We start from the raw sequence: 19718 nt of genomic DNA on the forward strand, positions 1-19718 counted from the left end.
AGAGACCTTTCTCATGAGACTTTCTAGGGACTCAGCTTCAAGGGTTTGAAGCAGGTTTCCCTCCAGCCAGGGCTGCTGGAGAGCAACCAAGAGCTACAGCTTTTCAGACAGCTCCAGCTCTTACAAAATCAAGATGGAATATCTTGCCCACGTCCTAGACAGCAAGCCACTTTTGTACTGTTTTAACTACAACATTAATGAAGTACACTGGGAAGAACTGACACATAGTATCCCCAACCTCAAAAGAACTACTATTATAAATATGGGCTTTCTTATGACTTTGGAATGTCTTAGGAGATGACTGATTTAATTTTACCAATGTTATTAAAGCAGTTTGCCTTCTCTATACAGATAGAATCAAAGGCATGAATTCTCATCCTGCCCAGCAGGAGAAATAGGTATCAAGCTAGCAAGAAGACAGTTATGTCAGAAAACAGTGTGAAGAGTGCTAGGAGGAACAGCAAGCCAAAGAAATGAATCCATCTAAACTTCAACAGTGCAAATAAATAAACACAGATTAAATGTTTGCAACTAGAGAGAAATCATACCCACAAGACTCAAAATTTACCTCACCAATTTTATCTGTGTGACTCCTATCAAATGTGACAAATAGTCAGACTTAGTGTTCCTAAGTCACATTTTGTCATGGGAACTTCTTTTGAGTTTGGGAAAGTTTTAATGCCTGTTTAGTAAGGTAGGCTGTGACTTCCACTCATTATTTAAGTATAATGGCTCCATAATTCAGGAGAAAGTCAGAGCTCTTCAACAGACTTTTTTACAAAACTTAAGGAAAAGATACAAAATAGTTAATGACTATACATATATATTTTAGCATATGCTCCAAGCAAATGAGTTACATTGCCCATCAACAAGAAAAAAGAAGAATCTCTAGACCTTTTTATTAGGTAAAATGAAAGTTCAAAACCAAATTGTGCCAAATCTTGGGCTACTTGAATTGGAGTTTTCTAAGCCAAAGACTACTACAAGAGCAAATATTTGATTGTTTTAGATACACTCTGGACAGTTTTATGTAAACTTTTTGACATAACATTTGCATCTGAAATTTGAGATGCATTAATTAAAAAAAATTTCAGTTGTATTTCCTTTTAAAGAAAAATTACTTAAATTATAATCAATAAAGTAAAATCAAAGTCAGTCAAATAAAAATAATCATTAGAACTTTCCTGAGGATGTGCATCTGCAGAGAGGCCACATGTGAAGCAGTCACTTTATTGTTGCAGTGGCGTCTCTCCTATGTCATCAGTGAAGACTGAAATTCTGAATGGGATGCTTCCTGCTGCAGGAACTATCATAAAGATATGATGCTTGTCTACTATGGTAGGCACAACCACAGAACAAGAAGATCAACACTCCATTTGTGCAGTGAATTATAGTTGTCTTGGAATTTCATTACTACCAATGACAGCAGTGGCTGGGGACATCCCTGCATCTTTATAGTCTGTACTGCTTTGAGAACACTGAGCTTAGAAAGTAACCTAAACTTAATGCCAAGCATCACGAGATAAGCTGGGATAGATATTTTGCTCTCCCTTTAAATATTTCTGTAGAAAGGTTTCGTGATTTTCCTTTTAAAGCAAGCTGGCTAAAACCTCTGTCATGTGCAAAAAGGAAAGGCCTAGACTGTGTTTAGTTCAAATACAGTAGAGAGAAGTCAGCCATGTGTCTGAGAAAACCCCAGTTAAAAATAAGTTACCCATGTGAATCTACTGGCTGCTGGCAGCCAGATACAACAGCTGTCCAAATTTAAAATGGAAAATTCTGTCCCAAAGCTCTGGAAAACAGAACTGGAATGGCAGTTGCAGCTGGGCATATGGACCTGCAGAACTGGTGAAAAAGCCAGCTACCATTTAAGAGCTCTGTGGTTCACCCATTGACACTTCTTTTATTATCTGTGACCAGGTCAAGCTTCTAATAATCACAGAGGATGAAAACTAATCTATAGCAAAGGAGCTGTCAACATATGTGATATTTTAGCTACCTTTGGATGCACATTCCCAAGTACAAAATTACCAGCTCTACAGGCAAATCTTTCCCCTGCTGGAGTACAAACAGCCAGGCTCTGATGTCAGGGACAGGTTTGGAACGCAGGACCAATCCCTCCTAAAACCTTTGAGTCCATATTCTGCCTTAAGCCAACAATAACCTATGCCATCCTATAGGATACCCTCATCTGTCCTCAATAGTGAGTTAACAAATAAAAAACCCAACCAAAAAAAAAAAAAAAAAACAAACAAACAAACAAACAAAAAAAAAAACACCAAAACAAAACAAAAAAAAAAAAAAAAAAAACAAAAAAAAACAAACACAAAAAACCACAAAAAAAACCACCAAAACCACAAAACCAAAAAACCAAAAGAAACAAACAACAAAGATGAAAAAAAACCACTGGATCCATTCACCAGTGAATTTCAGTTCTCTTGACTTCCAATTTTCTTTGCCTCCCTCCACAAGAATGTGAAGCTCTTCTAATTAGAGTTGGGCTCTGCAAAATGCTGGTGTTGCATGCCTGGCTACTGTTCTGCTCTGCCTTCAGTCTTCTCCAGACAAATGACAAAAAGAGGATGGAGCTACACCAAAATGTAGGGAAATTTTTTTAAAAATAAGGATATTTTAAAAGAAGACACATCTCTACTATTCTATGATTTTATGTAGGGGCTGTGTAACAAGTTGACTACATTTAACTACCAAAATATTATGAAGTCAGATATGAAGGGTTTTTTTTAATTTGGGAAAGTAAATTGGTTATTTAAAAATAAGGTGCCTTTCTCCCCTTGTCTTTGAATTTACTCTCAGGCCTCAGTAAATGAAATCTCACATTCAAAAAGAATGTTTTTAACTCCTTGTAACTGAAGAAAATCTAAATATCTCGTGTGCTATGCTATTTACCATCCTTTAAATATTAGAAGAGGCAAAAAAACCACATGAGGAATGGGACCAGGAGGAAAAAGCAATATGCACATGTTAGTGAGAGACATGTCTGTTTGCATGCATACACTGAAAAAATTTCATAAACTTCAATAAAATATTTGTTGTAATTAACATTAAATTGAATTTACAGTTTCACAAAACTGCCATCATTTAATATCAAGAAAGGGTTTATCTAGAATCATCTTCATCTATCCAAGCCAAGTCTGGGGAAACATGTGAAACTCACACAATAAAAGAATTGAGATGTCATCTTGTCTGACCAGTTTTGTGGAGGATGCTTCTCCTTTTTTTTTTTTTTTCTCTTTTCTTTTCTTGTCTGTGCAAATTCTGAGACGTGTGGCACATAATATCCAGAGAAAGACATCCAAGATCCATCCGTCTCCCAGTGAAGGGGTCTGTTACGATACACTTGAAACAAACAATTCAGCCCAACCACATTTAAATCCGTGGAACTTGCCTGCCCCCACGAGTTCACAACTGGGATGCACACGGCAAAGAAAACTAGTCAGTGAAACCATAAATAGTCTATATATAAAAGAAAAAAAAACAAAAAGAAATGCAATGCTCCATTGTGACTAACTTTAAATTAGTACATTTATATTTTTAGTGGATTTCAAGAGAAGCATACTTTTTCAATCACAATTAATTTCATATTTTTATTTTACAAGTTCACAATTGAAAATACTGGAAAGGTATAAACACTAAAATACCAACCTTTTATTCCCCCTTCTCAAAACAACTATCTTCATTAAGAAACTGATTTAAAGGATCATTCCTTCAACTAGTATTTATAATAAGCACAAAATCATGAAATAAAGAATTAAAAAATCAAAGCACAAAAGGAATGACATTTTACAGAGCCACACACTCACACGTATTTCATTCTGGTTGGTTTTAACTTCATTGTTGAAATGATACTAAAAGGTCAAAGAAGCTCAGTGGCCCATCAAGTTTTTGTTGTTTTGGTGGGGTTTTTGTTTTGTTTTTTTTTTCTTTCTTTTAAATCTGTTCTCCTCTGGAAGGACTAAAGCTAAGAGGAATTCAGCTGTATATGATAAAAGGCTGGTTTATTAATCTTACCAATGTTCAAGCTGCTAGATGCCCATAGTCTGGACAAGTAGTACTGGGAAATCACATGCAGCTGCACGGTAAACAAGAATATCAGCTTTAACGTATGGATTTTGTGGTCTCTCTTATTGGTCACTATAAAGATGCATCTGACCCAGGGACCTCAACCTGTGCATATGAGCTCAGATGAACAGCACCAAGTTTATACAAAATTAGTAGCTTCTCTACTGCACAGATGTCATCCATCGCACATCATCAGGTCTGGCTTTCCTGGTTACAACATAACCCATTTTCCTTAATAAAAAAATGTTCCTCGAGTTTTCTCAAGCCTTTTAAAACCTCATGCCTCCAAACAGCAGTAATCCTCTTGCATTCTTCTGTTAGCACCCAAGATCTGAAGAGAACAGTCTGACAATGAAGAAAAATTGCACTGTCTTTGGGATTTACAGATCAATTCTCAGTTTTCACCACCCATCTCATTTTTTGCCATTCTTGAGTATTCATTTCACACTGCAATCACACTTGGCTGAGAAGATGTGATGTCCCCTGACAGCATCTGCCCCCCTGGTCAGAGGAGATCACCCTTCGCTCTTAGTGGGGGGGTGGGGCACCTCACTCACATGTAGGGCAACCAAGCCATTCTCCTGCTTGTGCCTAGCAGGCATTTGCTCACATATCCTTGCACTGCTCAGAGCGGTCCAGGGGCTTAACACAGAGGAGATATCTCCCACCAACACACATTGACTTGAACATCTCAGCAAATATAAGTGTCACTGTGAAGAGTGGAGTTTCAGCATGGACTTTGCTGAGCTGCAAATCTCAATGGGGTTTTCTTCCAGCAGGAATCCTCTTTTCAGCACAGCCCTGCTTTTCCACAGCCTAGCACCAAACATATGGCATGGCATGGAACCATGGAATGCTTTGTTTATGGCAAACAGTAACTTTGAACTATGAAACTCTGCTTACAGGAAAGATCACAACAGGTCACACACCGATAAGCTCCTAACAGCACCAAGCATAAGAGTAAACTTGAGGGATTTCTGGATTTCTGCCTCTCAGGTTTGAAAAGAGATTGATGCTTTGCTGCTAATGCTCACATTTGCAGAACATAGTCTGAGTTGGCATCAAATCTAAGGTTTTTTTATTAGATCTATAACTACATTTACAAAATCCTGTATTTTACAGATTTGTAGAAACTCCTAGCAGGTAAAAAAAAAATTTAAAAACCCCCAAACAAAAAAATAAACAAAATGTCCCAGACTGCAAGAAAGCATCCCTGCCACAGAATCTACACAAGGCTGAAAAACACTCAGACATAGGAACAAACTATTATTTTGGGAAGGATAAAATATCCTCTAGTAAGTGTCAGAAAGGAAATTATTTACAGTGCACTATATGACAAACTGTAACATGCAAGACAAGTTAAGTTAACCCGCAGAGGTATTATTTAGCCTAAATGTCAAACATCTGCTGGCATTCAACTGAGAAATCAGAATTTACAGCCAAAACAGTTATTTCTGCTATTTCTAAGGCTGAAAAGATTCTGTGTCCATGAAAGCAAGCTGTTGAAAAACTTTGGTGAGCAATAGACATCTGGTGTGATACTGGTGCCCTCTGCTGTCAAATATTCCACTTTGGTTACCAGCTTTCTTTTAAAATGAGATTCCAATGTACTCCCAAATAATATCAAGCCATATACAGTGAGGAAAGCAAGTATTTCTGTCTGTAGGTGAATTATAAAGAAAAACAATCCTGACAGACATTCAGTATTACTTTAAAGAGAAGATATTACTGTAAAGAGAAGATCTAAGTACTCTCTTAGAAAATATTCTATGAGATTTCCGCATGGATTTTCATACTGTAAAACAATCTAAAAGATTCATCTAATAAATTAAAATATTCCTTTGTTTTTCAACAAGCAAAGTGAAGACTTCACAAGTGAAACTGAGCATTTGTGGGGGGTTTTTTTTGTTTTCTCTTTTAGTTTATTTTTAGGAAATAGACTAAAAAAGTCCCTTTTCAGACTGAATCATCTCCATAGAGATTCAGAAAAATTAACTGTAAAATTTACAACTGGCTTGCAGATAGCAGCTCTTCTAAATGCCAGTATATACTAATAAAATATATATATTATATAAATATATAATAAAGTATATATATTATATATATATACTAATAAAACCATTAGTTACATCTTTAGTATCATCATCAATTAATTTATATATCATTACTGTTCCATTCTGTTGTTCTTGTACTTCATGTATTTTGTTCACCTTTCTCACACAGATTTCAGTGCCTTTCTTGTGGTTGCTCTGCCTGAGATCTATCAAGCAGCAGTGTTCATCAGGGAACATTGGGGAAGTAAGATATCAAAAGCAAGGGGAAACTTGAGAAAAATATCTAAATTACAGGTAAATCTGGTTGTGCCACCTGCAGTTCAACTTGTCTGTCACTTTCCATTTTTAAACTTTAATTTCAGATACTTTAAAATTGTTTCAAGTGTTAAAACAGAATACCTAGACTTTTCTTTCTGTGCAAAAGCCTTAGCAAGTTTTAGCAACTACTTGGCGATTTTTAGGAATGTTTTATTAAGCAATGCATTGCTCTAACGAAATCAATTTTTACATAATTGTTTGTCAAAATCCAAGCCCACTCATTCTATGCAAGGAAAGCTTCTAAGACTTACTCTTGTGTGAGTCTTGAAATTCCTTTTGAACATGGGCTGCATTTGGCTGCATTATAAATGTTTATGATTAACTGAATTTTACAAATCTCTTTGGAACACATTTTTTCTGAAGATGTTGCCTCTCTTGAGCATTCCCTGGTCCCACCTTCCAGGCTTAGAGAAAAAAGCAAACCAGCAGTGGAGTGGAAAGAGAAGGTAAGTAGAAGGGCACACAGAACAGTGAGAGGCGAGTGTCAAAGTCAGGAATTTGGGAGTGGGAAGGCTTTGAAAAAGTGCAGGAGTGCTAGGGCAGAAAGCAAGATGGTGCAAAAAATACTGAAAAAATTCACAAGCATTTCAAGCGTTCACATCAGCTTAGATGTTTTCATTGTTTTAAGGTCAATATTACTTGAGGTCCTGGACTGTAATTCCCAGTGATTTGATCATGTTCTTGTGATACTCCTGTACACAGCGAGATGATTTACACTCTATGAAAACAGAAATAAAAGAACTGGTCCTCAAGATCTGTTTTGTCTCAAACACTTACAAATATGTACAGTTCTATATACAGTCCTGTCTTATTCCACTGGTCTAACATTAGGGGAATCTTAGTGGCAAAGGGCAGAACGTGTTCTTTTTTACCATCTGCAAATTTACCTCTGCTGAATAAAAGGATACTCAAATCTTATGAAAGCTATGTATTACAATGAAAGGAGAGAAGAAGAAGGATCTCCTTTCTAGTGGAGTGCTGTAAAACATCGATTTTGCTGTGCTGAAAGGTGCTTAATTGTTAGCTGCCAGTACTAAAGGGCAAAGGGTTTAACTTTAAAATGAGCCATATTTACATATAGAAATATGGCAACTGACCTGAAGGTCTGGTATGGCATATATGAATAGCTGAGCAAAACAAAATCTTTTCAGAATTGCGTTTTTCCACAACAACAAGAGATTTCACAAGTTTTGAAATAGTAGATAGAGAAAGAGAGGGTTTTAGGAATAGAAAGAGTGGAGGAGGATGGTCATCTATGCTATTCTACCATTAAGTCAGTGATTAAATCTTCTCAATCTAAAATTTTAAAAGGATCAGATCTAGTTTGGCACATTTGCAGCATTGTTCTAAAAATGTTTCTCTGCCACTGCCAAAGTCAACAAGATAATTTAAATGTAAGGATGCATTGCTTTTATTATAATTGAAAAGTTTTCCCAAAGGATAAAAACCTACAATCACTGCAGGAAGTAACAGGGACATGAGAACTAAATAGCTGCAGACAACCACTCACAATCTTTGTGATGAGTTTTTCAGCATTTTAGACCAGTTCCAGATTTCGGTCTCAAATCACAAAATTTCAGCTTCCTGTTCAAGGCTTTCACAGTCCTACAACTCATAACATTGTGAGACTTCAAATATTCAGGCCTTCCTTTATTAGGAAGAAAAAGAATGACCATCCTCAGGTCTTCAACAAGAATAGCTAAATAAATGCATCACATGGTGTTTGCTTCTGTCCATCTCCCTCTCACCCACCCTCCTAGGAAAGTTTTATCCTCCCTAGCCAGGCAAACTGGTACCATTAATCCAGATGACCAGCTGGAAAGTGGCTTCAGAGATCCAGCTGACATTAGCAACTCCACAGAATTTAAGGACTATTCATACTCCTGCAGGATTTGGCATCCCAACTCCATCCCAGTCTTGCTTTGTGTTAACTTTTTAGAGCCCAACTCAGTCTACTGTTTAATTGACTACCACTCATCCACACCATGCAAATTACCTAGAATTGTGCACTGCCCTTTCACTGCATGGCTTTGTTTTGATTCTTTACTTACTGCCAGTCAATAATAAAGGGTGAATGATCATCATACAACAACCTAATTCTTTATCTACTGACTTTCTATCAATGCAAATCTGAACATTTTTTGAATATGCACACATCACCACCAGTAAACCTGTGACTCAAATCCTCAGTCAAATAATTTATTGTGAATAGTAGGCTATAATATATCAATAGTTGAGGTTAAATTGTTCAAAACTAGGCTGCAACTATTTCACAGCCTAGAATAACAAGCAAAATGTAGCACCCTATCTTTAGAAAAAAATAATTAAATTGTGGTTTAACTATTTGAGACAGAACCCCACATCTCATGGCAACAAAAAGAAAAGAAATGTGTTTTGCCTATATGTCCTGGTTTTGGCCAAATTTGGGGGAAAACCTCCAGGAGGAGCCCCCAGACAGCAAACCCCACGACTCCTCCCCCCCCCCCCCCCCCCCCGGGGGTTCGGGAAGAATTTCCTCGGAGAAGAGTGGGAGAAAAAACCTGTTTATTTAACAAGCAAGACACTCCCCAGCACAGGGAAAAAAAGACAACACCAGCTGACAAAAAAACTCTTTCACCGTTCTGAAGGGATGACAAGTTCAGTCTCTCTGGCGAGTGGTCGCTCAGTCATCAGTCTCTGGAGCTGGGGATGACTGCTGCAGGTGACAAAGGGTAGACTCCCGGCGTTTCTTGGGGTTTCCCAGGTCCCCGTCCATTCAGATGGTATCCAGGAGAGGGAGGGGACGGGGTGGAAGAGAAAACAGTCCAGGGAAAAAAGTTGGACTGCCTAGCTGAACTAACTAATAAGAAAAAGCAAGGGCAAAGCGAAGGAAAGAAAAAGAGGCAGAAGCGAGCAAGCAGGCAAGCAAGCAGGCAAGCAAGCAGGCAAGCAAGCAAACCGAGCTAAAACCTCTCCTAAACATAGACCATGGGGGAGGTGAGCCGGCTGATAACAAGACAAAACAAAGCTTCACTCTCAGAGTCAGTCCTGGAAGCACAGGACATAATACCAAACATAAACAGGACACACGATTGGAGATACAAACACCATAACATCACCCTAGGACACTATAGATCAGTTAAGAGATGGGACTTGTTGTGCTGACAATTATTACAGTGGCCAACACTTTTTATTTCTAAATGCTGTTCCCAGTTTTTAATGTCGTGGACAGCACTTATTAGGCAAGTGAAATTTCCACACTGAGGCAAAGATTAATATTTGGTCCACATGGCTAAACTAAACCTACTCCATCCATTTCTGAAAAGAAAGCACAGAAAAATACAATTTGCATCTGTCTTTAGAAAGTCCTGACAACTTTCAGTGCAAAAGGTGGAAATGACTGAGCAGGCTTCACACTGATGGAGGAATAAACAGGGTGAGAGGAAGAGATGGAGAGAGGGAGACTTGAAAATCCAGAGGAGAAACACCTCACAAGAAGGGAGTGAGGATGTAAAAAAGTGGAAATTCAAGGAGAATGAATGAATGAATGAATGAATGAATGAATGAATGAATGAATGAATGAATGAATGAATGAATGAATAAGAGTGATCAGATATGCTGGAAGGAGATAGATCCAACTTGATATCAAAATGGAGCAAAGAGCCCAAGGGGAGTGGGAATTCAAAACCAAAGACTAAGGAAAGGAATTGAGAGGGAAAGGGCAGAGAAGCTAAGAAGTTGGAAAGCAAGGCAGACCAAAGGGAACCTCCAAACTACCAAGGCTCAGTGAATAAACCCAGAAATAGCCTAAAGACAGATTTAGCAAAATACAGAAAGGAGATGTGGTGTGTCAACCTTGGCCAGCAGCCATGCACCCACCCAACTGCTCATCTACTCCCCTCTTCAACAAAGCTAGGGCAGGAAAAGGATGGAAAAGCTCACTGGCCAAGATAAGGACAGGGAGACTGTTCCATCATGGGCAAAACAGACTTGACTTCTGTAAAGTTAATTCAATTCGCTGACAATTAAAACAGATTTGAAAAGTGGAAACAAACACTAAAACCATACATTTCCCCCATGTTTTTTCCAAAGCTTAAACTTAATCCTTCACTCTCAAATCCTAGGGCAGAGGTGGGACAGAGAAAGAGTATATCATGAAAATGATGGAGGAGGAAAAGAAGCTCCCAAATGAGCACACCAGAGCTTTACTAAGTAGGTTGAAGAGGACAGCAATTAAAGGCTGGAATCATTTGAGGTTTCCACTTTTGCAGGTAATGATTACAAGGTATTAATTACATTATTGCAAATTATTTTCCTGATAACCTCCTTTCAGCAGTCAAGGGACTCTATCTGGGGAATATATCATGATGTCAAGGAGGTTACTGTGGATAGTCAGCTAATGAAGTATTGCAAGAGACAATGAGAAGCACCACAGAAGAACCTATGAGAAGACTGTTAGTTCGTATCTTCAAAGTGCTACTTGGATACAAACAAGGGATTTTTGAAAAATATAAAGATAAAAGACTTAAGATACAGTAGATTAAAGATAAGTAGTTTAAGATAAAACAAATTAGCTGCTCATCTGGGACATGAAGAAGAGAAAAAAATACAAGTCTGAAAGAAATCTCAGAAGCTCCTCAGGTCTGTATTTTGCCTAAGGCATGCTTTTAGCTAACTGTTTTTGAAGCTTCTTTTGAAAACTTTTTGGATAAATCCTCCAAATTATCTGTGCTGGTGCTGCTTCTCCTCATATTACAAAGTTTTTGCAATGTCTAAAAAAATCAACTCTGCAACTATTTAAATAGTCCATCTAATTATTCATGTCTTCTTCAGACTCCTCTAAGCAACCTTGGTTGTTGGTGTTTTTTCTTTCACAGAGTCCTCATGTGCTTTGTTTCCTGGACTCACCATTGTGAAATATATAAACATTTTCATAATTAATTTACCTCCATCTTTAACGTTGTGGCAAATTTTGTCCCCATCATTCCAATTAAATATCTCTCCTATAAATGAATTGCCATCACTGACTTTTACCATACATATAGCTTTCTCCCTCTCAGCACTGGCACACACACTTGACATTTCCACAGCGTTCAGGCTGATTGGCTAAAAAGGCAACCTTTTAAAGTCAACTCTTGTAAGGCATTTCCCTCATTACTGCACGAGCTTCACCCTCTGCACACAACCTGCATTCAGTCAGTCCACAAGTCACTGCAGAGTTTGCTGAAATTATATAGTGTTCTAGATGATGTCTAAGAAATGCAAAAAAATGGCCTCAGCAGCTCATATGTTCTGAAAATATCTTTCCAGATAAATCCTAGCTTAACATTCAAACTTTATTTGTGGCTTCATCACACAATCTCTCTTATCTTTTTCTACAGACAAGATACTTTCCTGGAGATTAAATTCTTGCTAGGGGTCCTAAATGAACACCATTGCTCTTTGTATGACTGCATAAAATGACATTATTTCTGTTTCTGAATTACAAAAGGTGATGTAATATGACATGGTGTTTCTTTCATCACTGCTTCCCATATTCCTTTCATCAGAAGATTTCTTCAGCGTATATTAACTGTCTTATGCCACCACCACTAACATCCTGAAGTCAAGCCTATGCCTGCCTTTTAAAGAACATCCCATCATTCTCAATTTCCCTTTAAATTCTCACCTTCTATCAGATCCTTACTGATTTCATATCTCCTTCATTAACCCATATTTTATTTTGCTACACTAGCAAATTTCAGTATAGCACAGCAAAATTATGAAATCAGCCAGTTTGATGTTGGCTTTTTGCACAAACCATTTATATTTAACTGAAGAAAATCAAAACAAACAAACAAATAAACAAAAATTTTTAGAAGTTCTACATACTGAAAACTTGAGAAAAACTGTTCTACAATGAGATTATTGGAGTTATTTTTCCCAATATGCTAAGTTTCTTATCATTTGTTCAGAGATGAATATAAAGAAACACATTCACTACAACTTCTCAATGACAATAGTGCTGTTTAAACAATTATGATGAAAATATACAGGATTATGAGGCATTTTTTGTAATTATTTTCCACCCCAATTATGGGAATTAAACTTATTCAAATACAAGGGAGAGTATTCAGGCTATTTAATTTGCAATTTACTCAGAAAGTAAGAAATAATTCAATAGGGTGGAGTGCATCCCAGATCTCCTAATTGGGTTATTTTTGTTGTATTCATCAGCATTTTAATAAATCTCACAATTATCTCACCTGAAAATCTCTTTACTTGGTCATTCCAACCATCTGGTGAGGTCCTATGGTTACTTTAGCTGAATGTAGGTTTCTAACTATTCAGTTTTATAAATTACATTGTAAGCTTCTGAAACTATGTTTGGACTTTGTCTCTGTTTGACATTACATTTGTAGTGGGGCAAGGCTTTTTGATGTGGCTAAGAAAAATAAGCAGAATTCTTGCATTTCCTGTACAGAAAGAGAACAAATCCAGGAACAACTTAACAGCCAGAGAGTAAATTGGTTTTACTCTCTCCCTTGAAATGAATATTTTATCAGCTCAATAAATTGGCTTCCTGATCATCAGCACCAGTAGAATGAAGACAGCATTCGAAGTCAGACTCCTGTTTGGCAGGTTTCTTGTGCCACACAGCTGAAACAGAGGGGAGACAAAGCTCACAGTGTTCAGATCATGATCAGTTTGCTAATGTAACCCTCTACCTGCAGCTGATGAAAGCACTGAAGACACTTTATTGAAAGAAGCAGATGGGGTGAAGGCAGCCAGGAGTCAGAACACTGCCCATGTATGAGGCTGGGGATAAGCAGCCAGATTTCACAAGAGGTCCTACTCCCTTTCCTAGCCCTGTGGGGAAGGTAATACTCCTCTTCAGCAGTTAAAAAAAATTGTACCTGCAGTGTCACCTGGAATCTTAGCTCAAAGTAAAGCTTCTGTACAAGAGTAGAATAACTATCCTCACAGTTCACTGTTGAAATTTGCCTCATCATACTGCTAATAGAATAACCTGCCTCCCCTTAGGGCTCTTACTATGGTGCTTCTTTTGCAGCTTACTTTCCCATATTGCTTCTTATCTCCCACTATGCTTTCCTACATTTTCTCCACTGCTTTAATCCCAGTTTCTATTTCCTCCTAAACGTTGCTTCCCATCCCCTTTTGAAAGGCTATCATAATCAAACAGTAAACAGTGCTGCAGTTACCCTTGACAACTGCCAGAGTGTTTTCAGTAGGCTTCCCAATGAACAGTTCAAAGGGGAGTAATGAACCTGAGGCATGAGTCAACAACAACAACAAAACAAAACAAAAAAAAACAAACAAAACAAACAAACAAAAAAAAATAAACAAAACAAAAAAACCCTCACACTGAGCTTCAAAAGGTCTTTCAAAGCACTAGTTTGGCTATCACGCTTGCAACCTCAAAATGCCAGGTTCCTCCCTTCCCGTCTATTTACTTAATTACTCGTTACAGATGCAACAGCATTGATCCAGTGGTAATTTTTAACTCGTTCATCAGCAATGAAAACAGCTATCAGAACACAGAAAGGCTCTACCCAGATCCCTTGTGGTTTTGGGAGAATTGAGCCCTATGCCAGAGAGCTGGGCAGAGCACTCAAACTGCACAGCAAGCTCCAGCTCGCACCAAGAGTGCTGAAAACCTCTCTGTCTGTAACTGTGGCTACTGTACAATATTGAGTGTGTATTTGCTAGGCCAAAAGGACAGAAATGAATCACAGGAGATATGAAGCATACCATTTTACCTAAGGAGAAAGAAAACTGCATACTAACATAGAGTAAGCCATAAATCAAGATATTAATTCACTGTACATATGCATGCTCCGAAGGGGGAAAAAAATACATGTTATTAGTTAATATAAATGTGTGCAACAGTTTAGCCAGATCATGCTCTGCTCCCCAAGAGAGTTTTAGGCAAGCCGAGAGCTCCAATTCATCTGATTAAGTCAGGGTAGAAGAGATTCTGCATCCCCTATTCACAGATTGAAGGACTCCAAGCAATCAAAACACAAGGCCCTATAAGTGAATACCATAGAGTCATACCTCGGATTTCATAAGTCCATAATATTACTAACAAACTACAGTGACTTTACAGGGCTGTCCCAGATCCATTAGGCAATGCCTGTTCATCGAAGATATCACTAAAATTTAGATTCTAATGGTGGCATGTCATGCAAAACTACATGCTTAAACTCCAGGTAGTTATTTCTTCCTGCCAGAATCATAGAATAGTTTAAGTTGGAAAAGACCTCCAATATCACTGAGTCCAACTGTGCCATGTTCACTACTAATCTATGTCCCTAAGAGCCACATCTACACATCTTTTGAACACCTCAAGGGTCTATGACTCAGCCACTTCCTTGGGCAGCCTGCCCCAATGCTTGACAACCCTTTCCATGAAGAAATTTTATGTAATATCCTAAACAATCTAAAACTATCTTGTCCTGTAACTTGTTACCTGGGAGGGGAGACTGATGCTCACATGGCTATTACACTCCTTCTAGGTAGCTGTAGGGAGCAATGAGGTCTCCCTTGAGCCTACTTTTCTCCAGGCTAAACACCCCCAGCTACCTCAGCTGCTCATCATCAGCCTTGTGCTCTAGACCCTTCACCTGCTTTGTTGCTCTTCTCTGGACAAATTCCAGCACCTCAATACTTTTCTTACTGAACACTATACACAAGGTGTGGCCTCATCAGTGCCGAGTACAGGAGGACAATCACTGCCTGGTCCTACTGGCCAGACTATTGTTGATCCAGGCCAGGATGCCATTGGCCTTCTTGGCCATCTGGGCACATGCTGGGTCACGTTCAGCCAACACCCCCAGGTTCTTTTCCTCTGAGCAGCTTTCCAGACACACTTCCCCAGATATGGATCATTGCATGGGATAGCAGGACCCAGCACTTTGCCTTACTTAACCTCATACAGTTGGCCTCAATTATCCTCCACACACTCCAGGAATCTCCTAGAATGTTTCCTCTCTGCTGTATCATATTTCCAGCTGACAGCTGGTAAGTTCAAAGTGCCCCGTGAAAACAAGAGTTAGAGATCTTGAGACTTCTCCCAGATGCTTGTGGAATATTTTGCCTGCATCTTTATCCTGGTTGGGTGGCCTATAACAGGTGATCATGAAATCTGCCTCATTGATCTTTCTCCTGGTCCTTACTCATAAACACTCAATCCTATTGTCACCATTACTAAGCTTTGGGCAGTCAAAACAATCCCTACAAACAGGGCTACTCCGCTACCTCTACTTCCTTGCCTATCCCTTGTAAAGAGTTTATAGCATCCATTCCAGCACCCTGGCTTCTGCTAAAGCTGTCATTTGGAATTAGCAGGATTTGGGGAAGGGGAAAAAAGTTATTCTCTTTTAGGAAATAGACAGAAGACCAAGTAAGAGAAGAGACTAATGAAAATATGTACTATAATGGATGCATGCACCCACTTTCAGTGTACTATCACAAAACCCACTCACAATAAATCCGAGTTTTTTATAGTCTCGAGTGTACATAGATTTCCGTTTCTCCATACTGCCACTGCTGTTGTTGGGTTCAGATTCGGCATCAAATGCAATTCTTCGGAGTTCAAATATGATATCCCGCTGAGCCTACGTTAAAACAAAGTTAAAAAAATTGATTTAAATAACCGATCTCTCACTTAATTAAACAATAGCACAAAAGGTGTTTCAAAACACAGCATTCCTCCCCACTGCCTGTAGCAATGTATCTGAACAGTCTAGGCCATAATCTGTATCAAGTGCACTAGCCAAACTATATTTAGCTGTTTTTCTACATTTATTACTTTAGACCATTGTTTATAACAGGTGCACTGGATGAGCCATTTTTAGGTGTTTTTCTGCAGTCTGTCAAACTTTCTGGAACTCTTCAAAGCTAGTGAAAAATAAATTGTGCTAAATTGGGAGAGAAGAAGCTGAAAAACAGAATACCAAGATTAGAAGACCCAAGATAAAGGTGGGTGGTGATGCCCTGGACTGCAACCAATCATCTTACCTGCAAGGCTCATGCAGGGCACATGGACAAGATAGAGGCACCAATCAAAAAACGTGTGATCACGTAGTAGTTTTAGAATATATAAGTAGGGTTAAAAGTAAACAATAAATTGGCTTCTGTATAATCATATTGATTTGCTGTCCGGAAGTCCTTTGTTCCCGCAACTGTCCAAAGCTTTTTGTGTCTAAATTCCCTACTTAATACTTGGAGAAACAGTCAGCAAGAATGACCTTGTGTTCCCACTTTCAAAAGTCCTCATATTTATGAGATTCATACACGGATGCTTAAGTGTTGACTTCTGGAAGCGGGACCCAGGTTAGCAAGGCCTCTGACTACACAGCTTTAACCACAGAAGCCAAGAGATCACACATATTTCAAATTAAGCCATTGATTAAGCTGGTACTTAAGCACTTTGCTGATGAACACAAAATGACTCAGCACTCTGCATTCATTTTGGTAACTATCCATTTTTGCTACCACAGAAATAGGCAAGAGAGTAATTACTGCACCTGGAAATGTCTCAAGACAGCGATAACCACTCTACTAGCAATATTAACAACACTGTTAGTCACGCTCTATGGAGATGTGCGCTAATTGACTACATGTACATTCTCAAGAGTCAAACTTTCCCATCTCAAACTTAGGAAGCATAAAATCCTACAGCATGATGTTACTTATGTTTACAACTATCTCACTCTCCCACCATCTCTTCCTCAAATTATCAAGAAGTCTTAAGATGACTTCAGCTTAAAAAAGAAAACAGGTTCCTCCTTGTACAGGGCCTAAATGAAGGCCACAAAAATTAAAGAAACAAAACTCATCATCCCAATGGCTCATCGACCCTACATTTAGATCTCTTGAATATCTTAGGAGAGTCTCACTTTTTGCACAATGAACAATATCAAAGTCGATGTCTACACACAGTGAGCAATAAACAAAGTACTTCATAGGTTTCCAGTAACAAAACCAGGGTTTATTGTTACACAATTAAACTTCAACTCTAGCATGCCAGATAGTTTTCATGCAAACATTTAATTTAGGTCTACAGAAGTACTTTTTGGAAGGACCATATGTTTCTAGTGCTTCTGAGAAGGGCACAAAGGAACCCAATGCTGGACAGCTGCTCAGGAAGACAGAAAATTCAGTTCATGGAACTACAATGCTAAGGAGAATTGTCTGGCCATTTTGTTGAACTTTTATACAAGGAATGAAATAGCCAGTGCCTCTTCTTACAACCAAAAACATAACCCAGCTTCACAGACAGACAAAACTAATGACTTACGTAAATGTTCCTAGCAATTGTTTTTTTCCTCCATAAAGAGCTTTAGGTACATCAGTGAGGAGTTGCTGTCTTCCTGCTAAGATCAGATCATGCCAGATGCTTACCTGATCCTGTGGATCCATTTTTGTCATCATTCTGTCTTCTAGAAGATTAAAGGTAAGTACTTGCAGAACATATAGCTGGTGTGCCATTTCATTATTGATGGCTCTCTGTGCCCTGATAACATGCTGCGAAGAAAGAGAGAGAGAGATTTTGGTGAATCAGAAAATTACAGTGGGTGCAGTCAGGTGCTTCCATTTCTAAGTATGTGCTTGCTATGTAATTGTGTATCTATACTCCAGAAATGAAAAAAAGAACCTAAACAGAAAAACCCCATACACAAACCCACCCCCAAAAATCAAACTACTAGGACTAGCACTACTGATTCAGACACTGTATTATGTAATTTAAGGAGAGATGACTTTACACTAGATAGGGTCTGTGTATATACTAAGCATTAAAAGAAAACAGTGCTGAGATGTCACTTCAAAGAAAAAATAATTCCATCCCAAGAGCTTTAGAGTTCTCTATTTTATTTTTTTTCCTAAGAGATTATATTAAGAAAATATTTAAGAGAGTAGCTGTCTGAACAGAAAAGTATTCAGGCTGCAAACACAAGCAGAAAATACAGTGATTTAACAGGACTCAACAGAGAGTCAGCATCATATCACAGTCCTGCCTCTACTAGAAAACTCCAATCTGTATGAGAAAGACTGCTTAGAAATATATTAGTATATGATGCCCTATATGTGCAGAATTATCCCATTCAGAAAGCAAACACTAAACTGATGGACAATTTAAAAATCCCTGGTGTGCCAAAACCACCAAGTAGTTTTATATGGGAAACAGACCCAGGCCTCTAAACACAGCAAAGTACATAACGAAAGAGTCAAGTGGGAGATGGATACATCAACTAATATTGTACAGTTCCTGAGAATAAATGAATCTGTCTGCCAAAAGGCACTGGAGCATTTTATGACAATAAAGGCCTAAGAATATAGTCCTGATGATTGTTCTAAGCTTCTTGTGAACTCAACCAGTGTAAAAACATGCCTCCTTAAATAAATTCTGGGGTTTTGTATGCATCAGTGAAATTATGATAGCAAATGAGAAAGTGCAAGGGGTTGTTTGTTGTTTGGTTTATTTTAAACTCACTACACAGAAAGATTTTCCCTCATTCCACTGAAGCTGTAATCTACTCAAATGTCAAAGGCAAAATCCCTGATTTTCCATGGTCGCAGATGCAGGTCTTCAATATTATATTCTTTAATGATTTCCTTAGCTTTAACTCACGCTTCTTGTGTAAAAGTCATGATGAATTGTGTTAATCAAGACAGAATAATCAAAAGAACCAAAAAACACACGAGTATTTAAAACTGTATTTTCATGAAGAAACTACAATTTCTGTGACTGGGAAAATAACCATTCTAAAAAGCAGTTTTGAACCCATTCAACCACCATTCAACTTATCTTCTATATTACAAGGCTTCAAAACATATGAAAATAAAAGAGCAAGTAAAATATATTAAGATAAGACCTATGAACACCAAAAATGGAGTCACCTTTACTTTCTTCTACTCAACAGTAATTGGCAACCATATACTTACAGTTAAGATGATGGAACGAAGCTGCTTTTGTGCCAAAATGTTTGCCATTTCCTGATTTAGTTAAAAAAAAAAAAAAATTAAAAAAAAAAAATAGCCCGAAGCAGATATTTTAGTATCATAGCTAGAAAAAAACCACACTGACTTAAAAGGTCTTCTATTTCTGCATTGTTACTTATAAATGAAAGGAAGCAGCATATCAGCATTATGACTGTATGCGTTATTTGGGGGATCACAAAGTCAGAATACTCTACTATGAGAAGAGAGACCAAGATAGTTAAAAGTACATCACAAGCTGAGGGCTTTGGTGATCCAAAATTTGTGGTGAAAGACTTGAGA

At 38.1% G+C, this 19718-nt stretch overlaps 1 protein-coding gene across 14 annotated transcripts in view; it reads right to left on the reverse strand.

Annotated features, from left to right (window-relative positions):
* Positions 1-19718, reverse strand: part of ELMO1 (engulfment and cell motility 1) — a 321603-nt gene that overhangs the window by 183373 nt on the left and 118512 nt on the right. For all 14 annotated transcript variants that reach the window (XM_088166186.1, XM_088166250.1, XM_088166262.1 and 11 more), the window contains 3 exons: positions 19383-19433; positions 17841-17963; positions 15920-16051 (listed from right to left, as the gene is read on the reverse strand). In XM_088166186.1, the coding sequence (XP_088022312.1) occupies positions 15920-16051; positions 17841-17963; positions 19383-19433 (306 nt within the window). The remainder of the gene's footprint in view (positions 1-15919; positions 16052-17840; positions 17964-19382; positions 19434-19718) is intronic.

Source organism: Sturnus vulgaris, chromosome 1 (genome assembly GCF_052056855.1).
Source record: "Sturnus vulgaris isolate bStuVul1 chromosome 1, bStuVul1.hap1, whole genome shotgun sequence".
NCBI classification, from domain to species: domain Eukaryota; kingdom Metazoa; phylum Chordata; class Aves; order Passeriformes; family Sturnidae; genus Sturnus; species Sturnus vulgaris.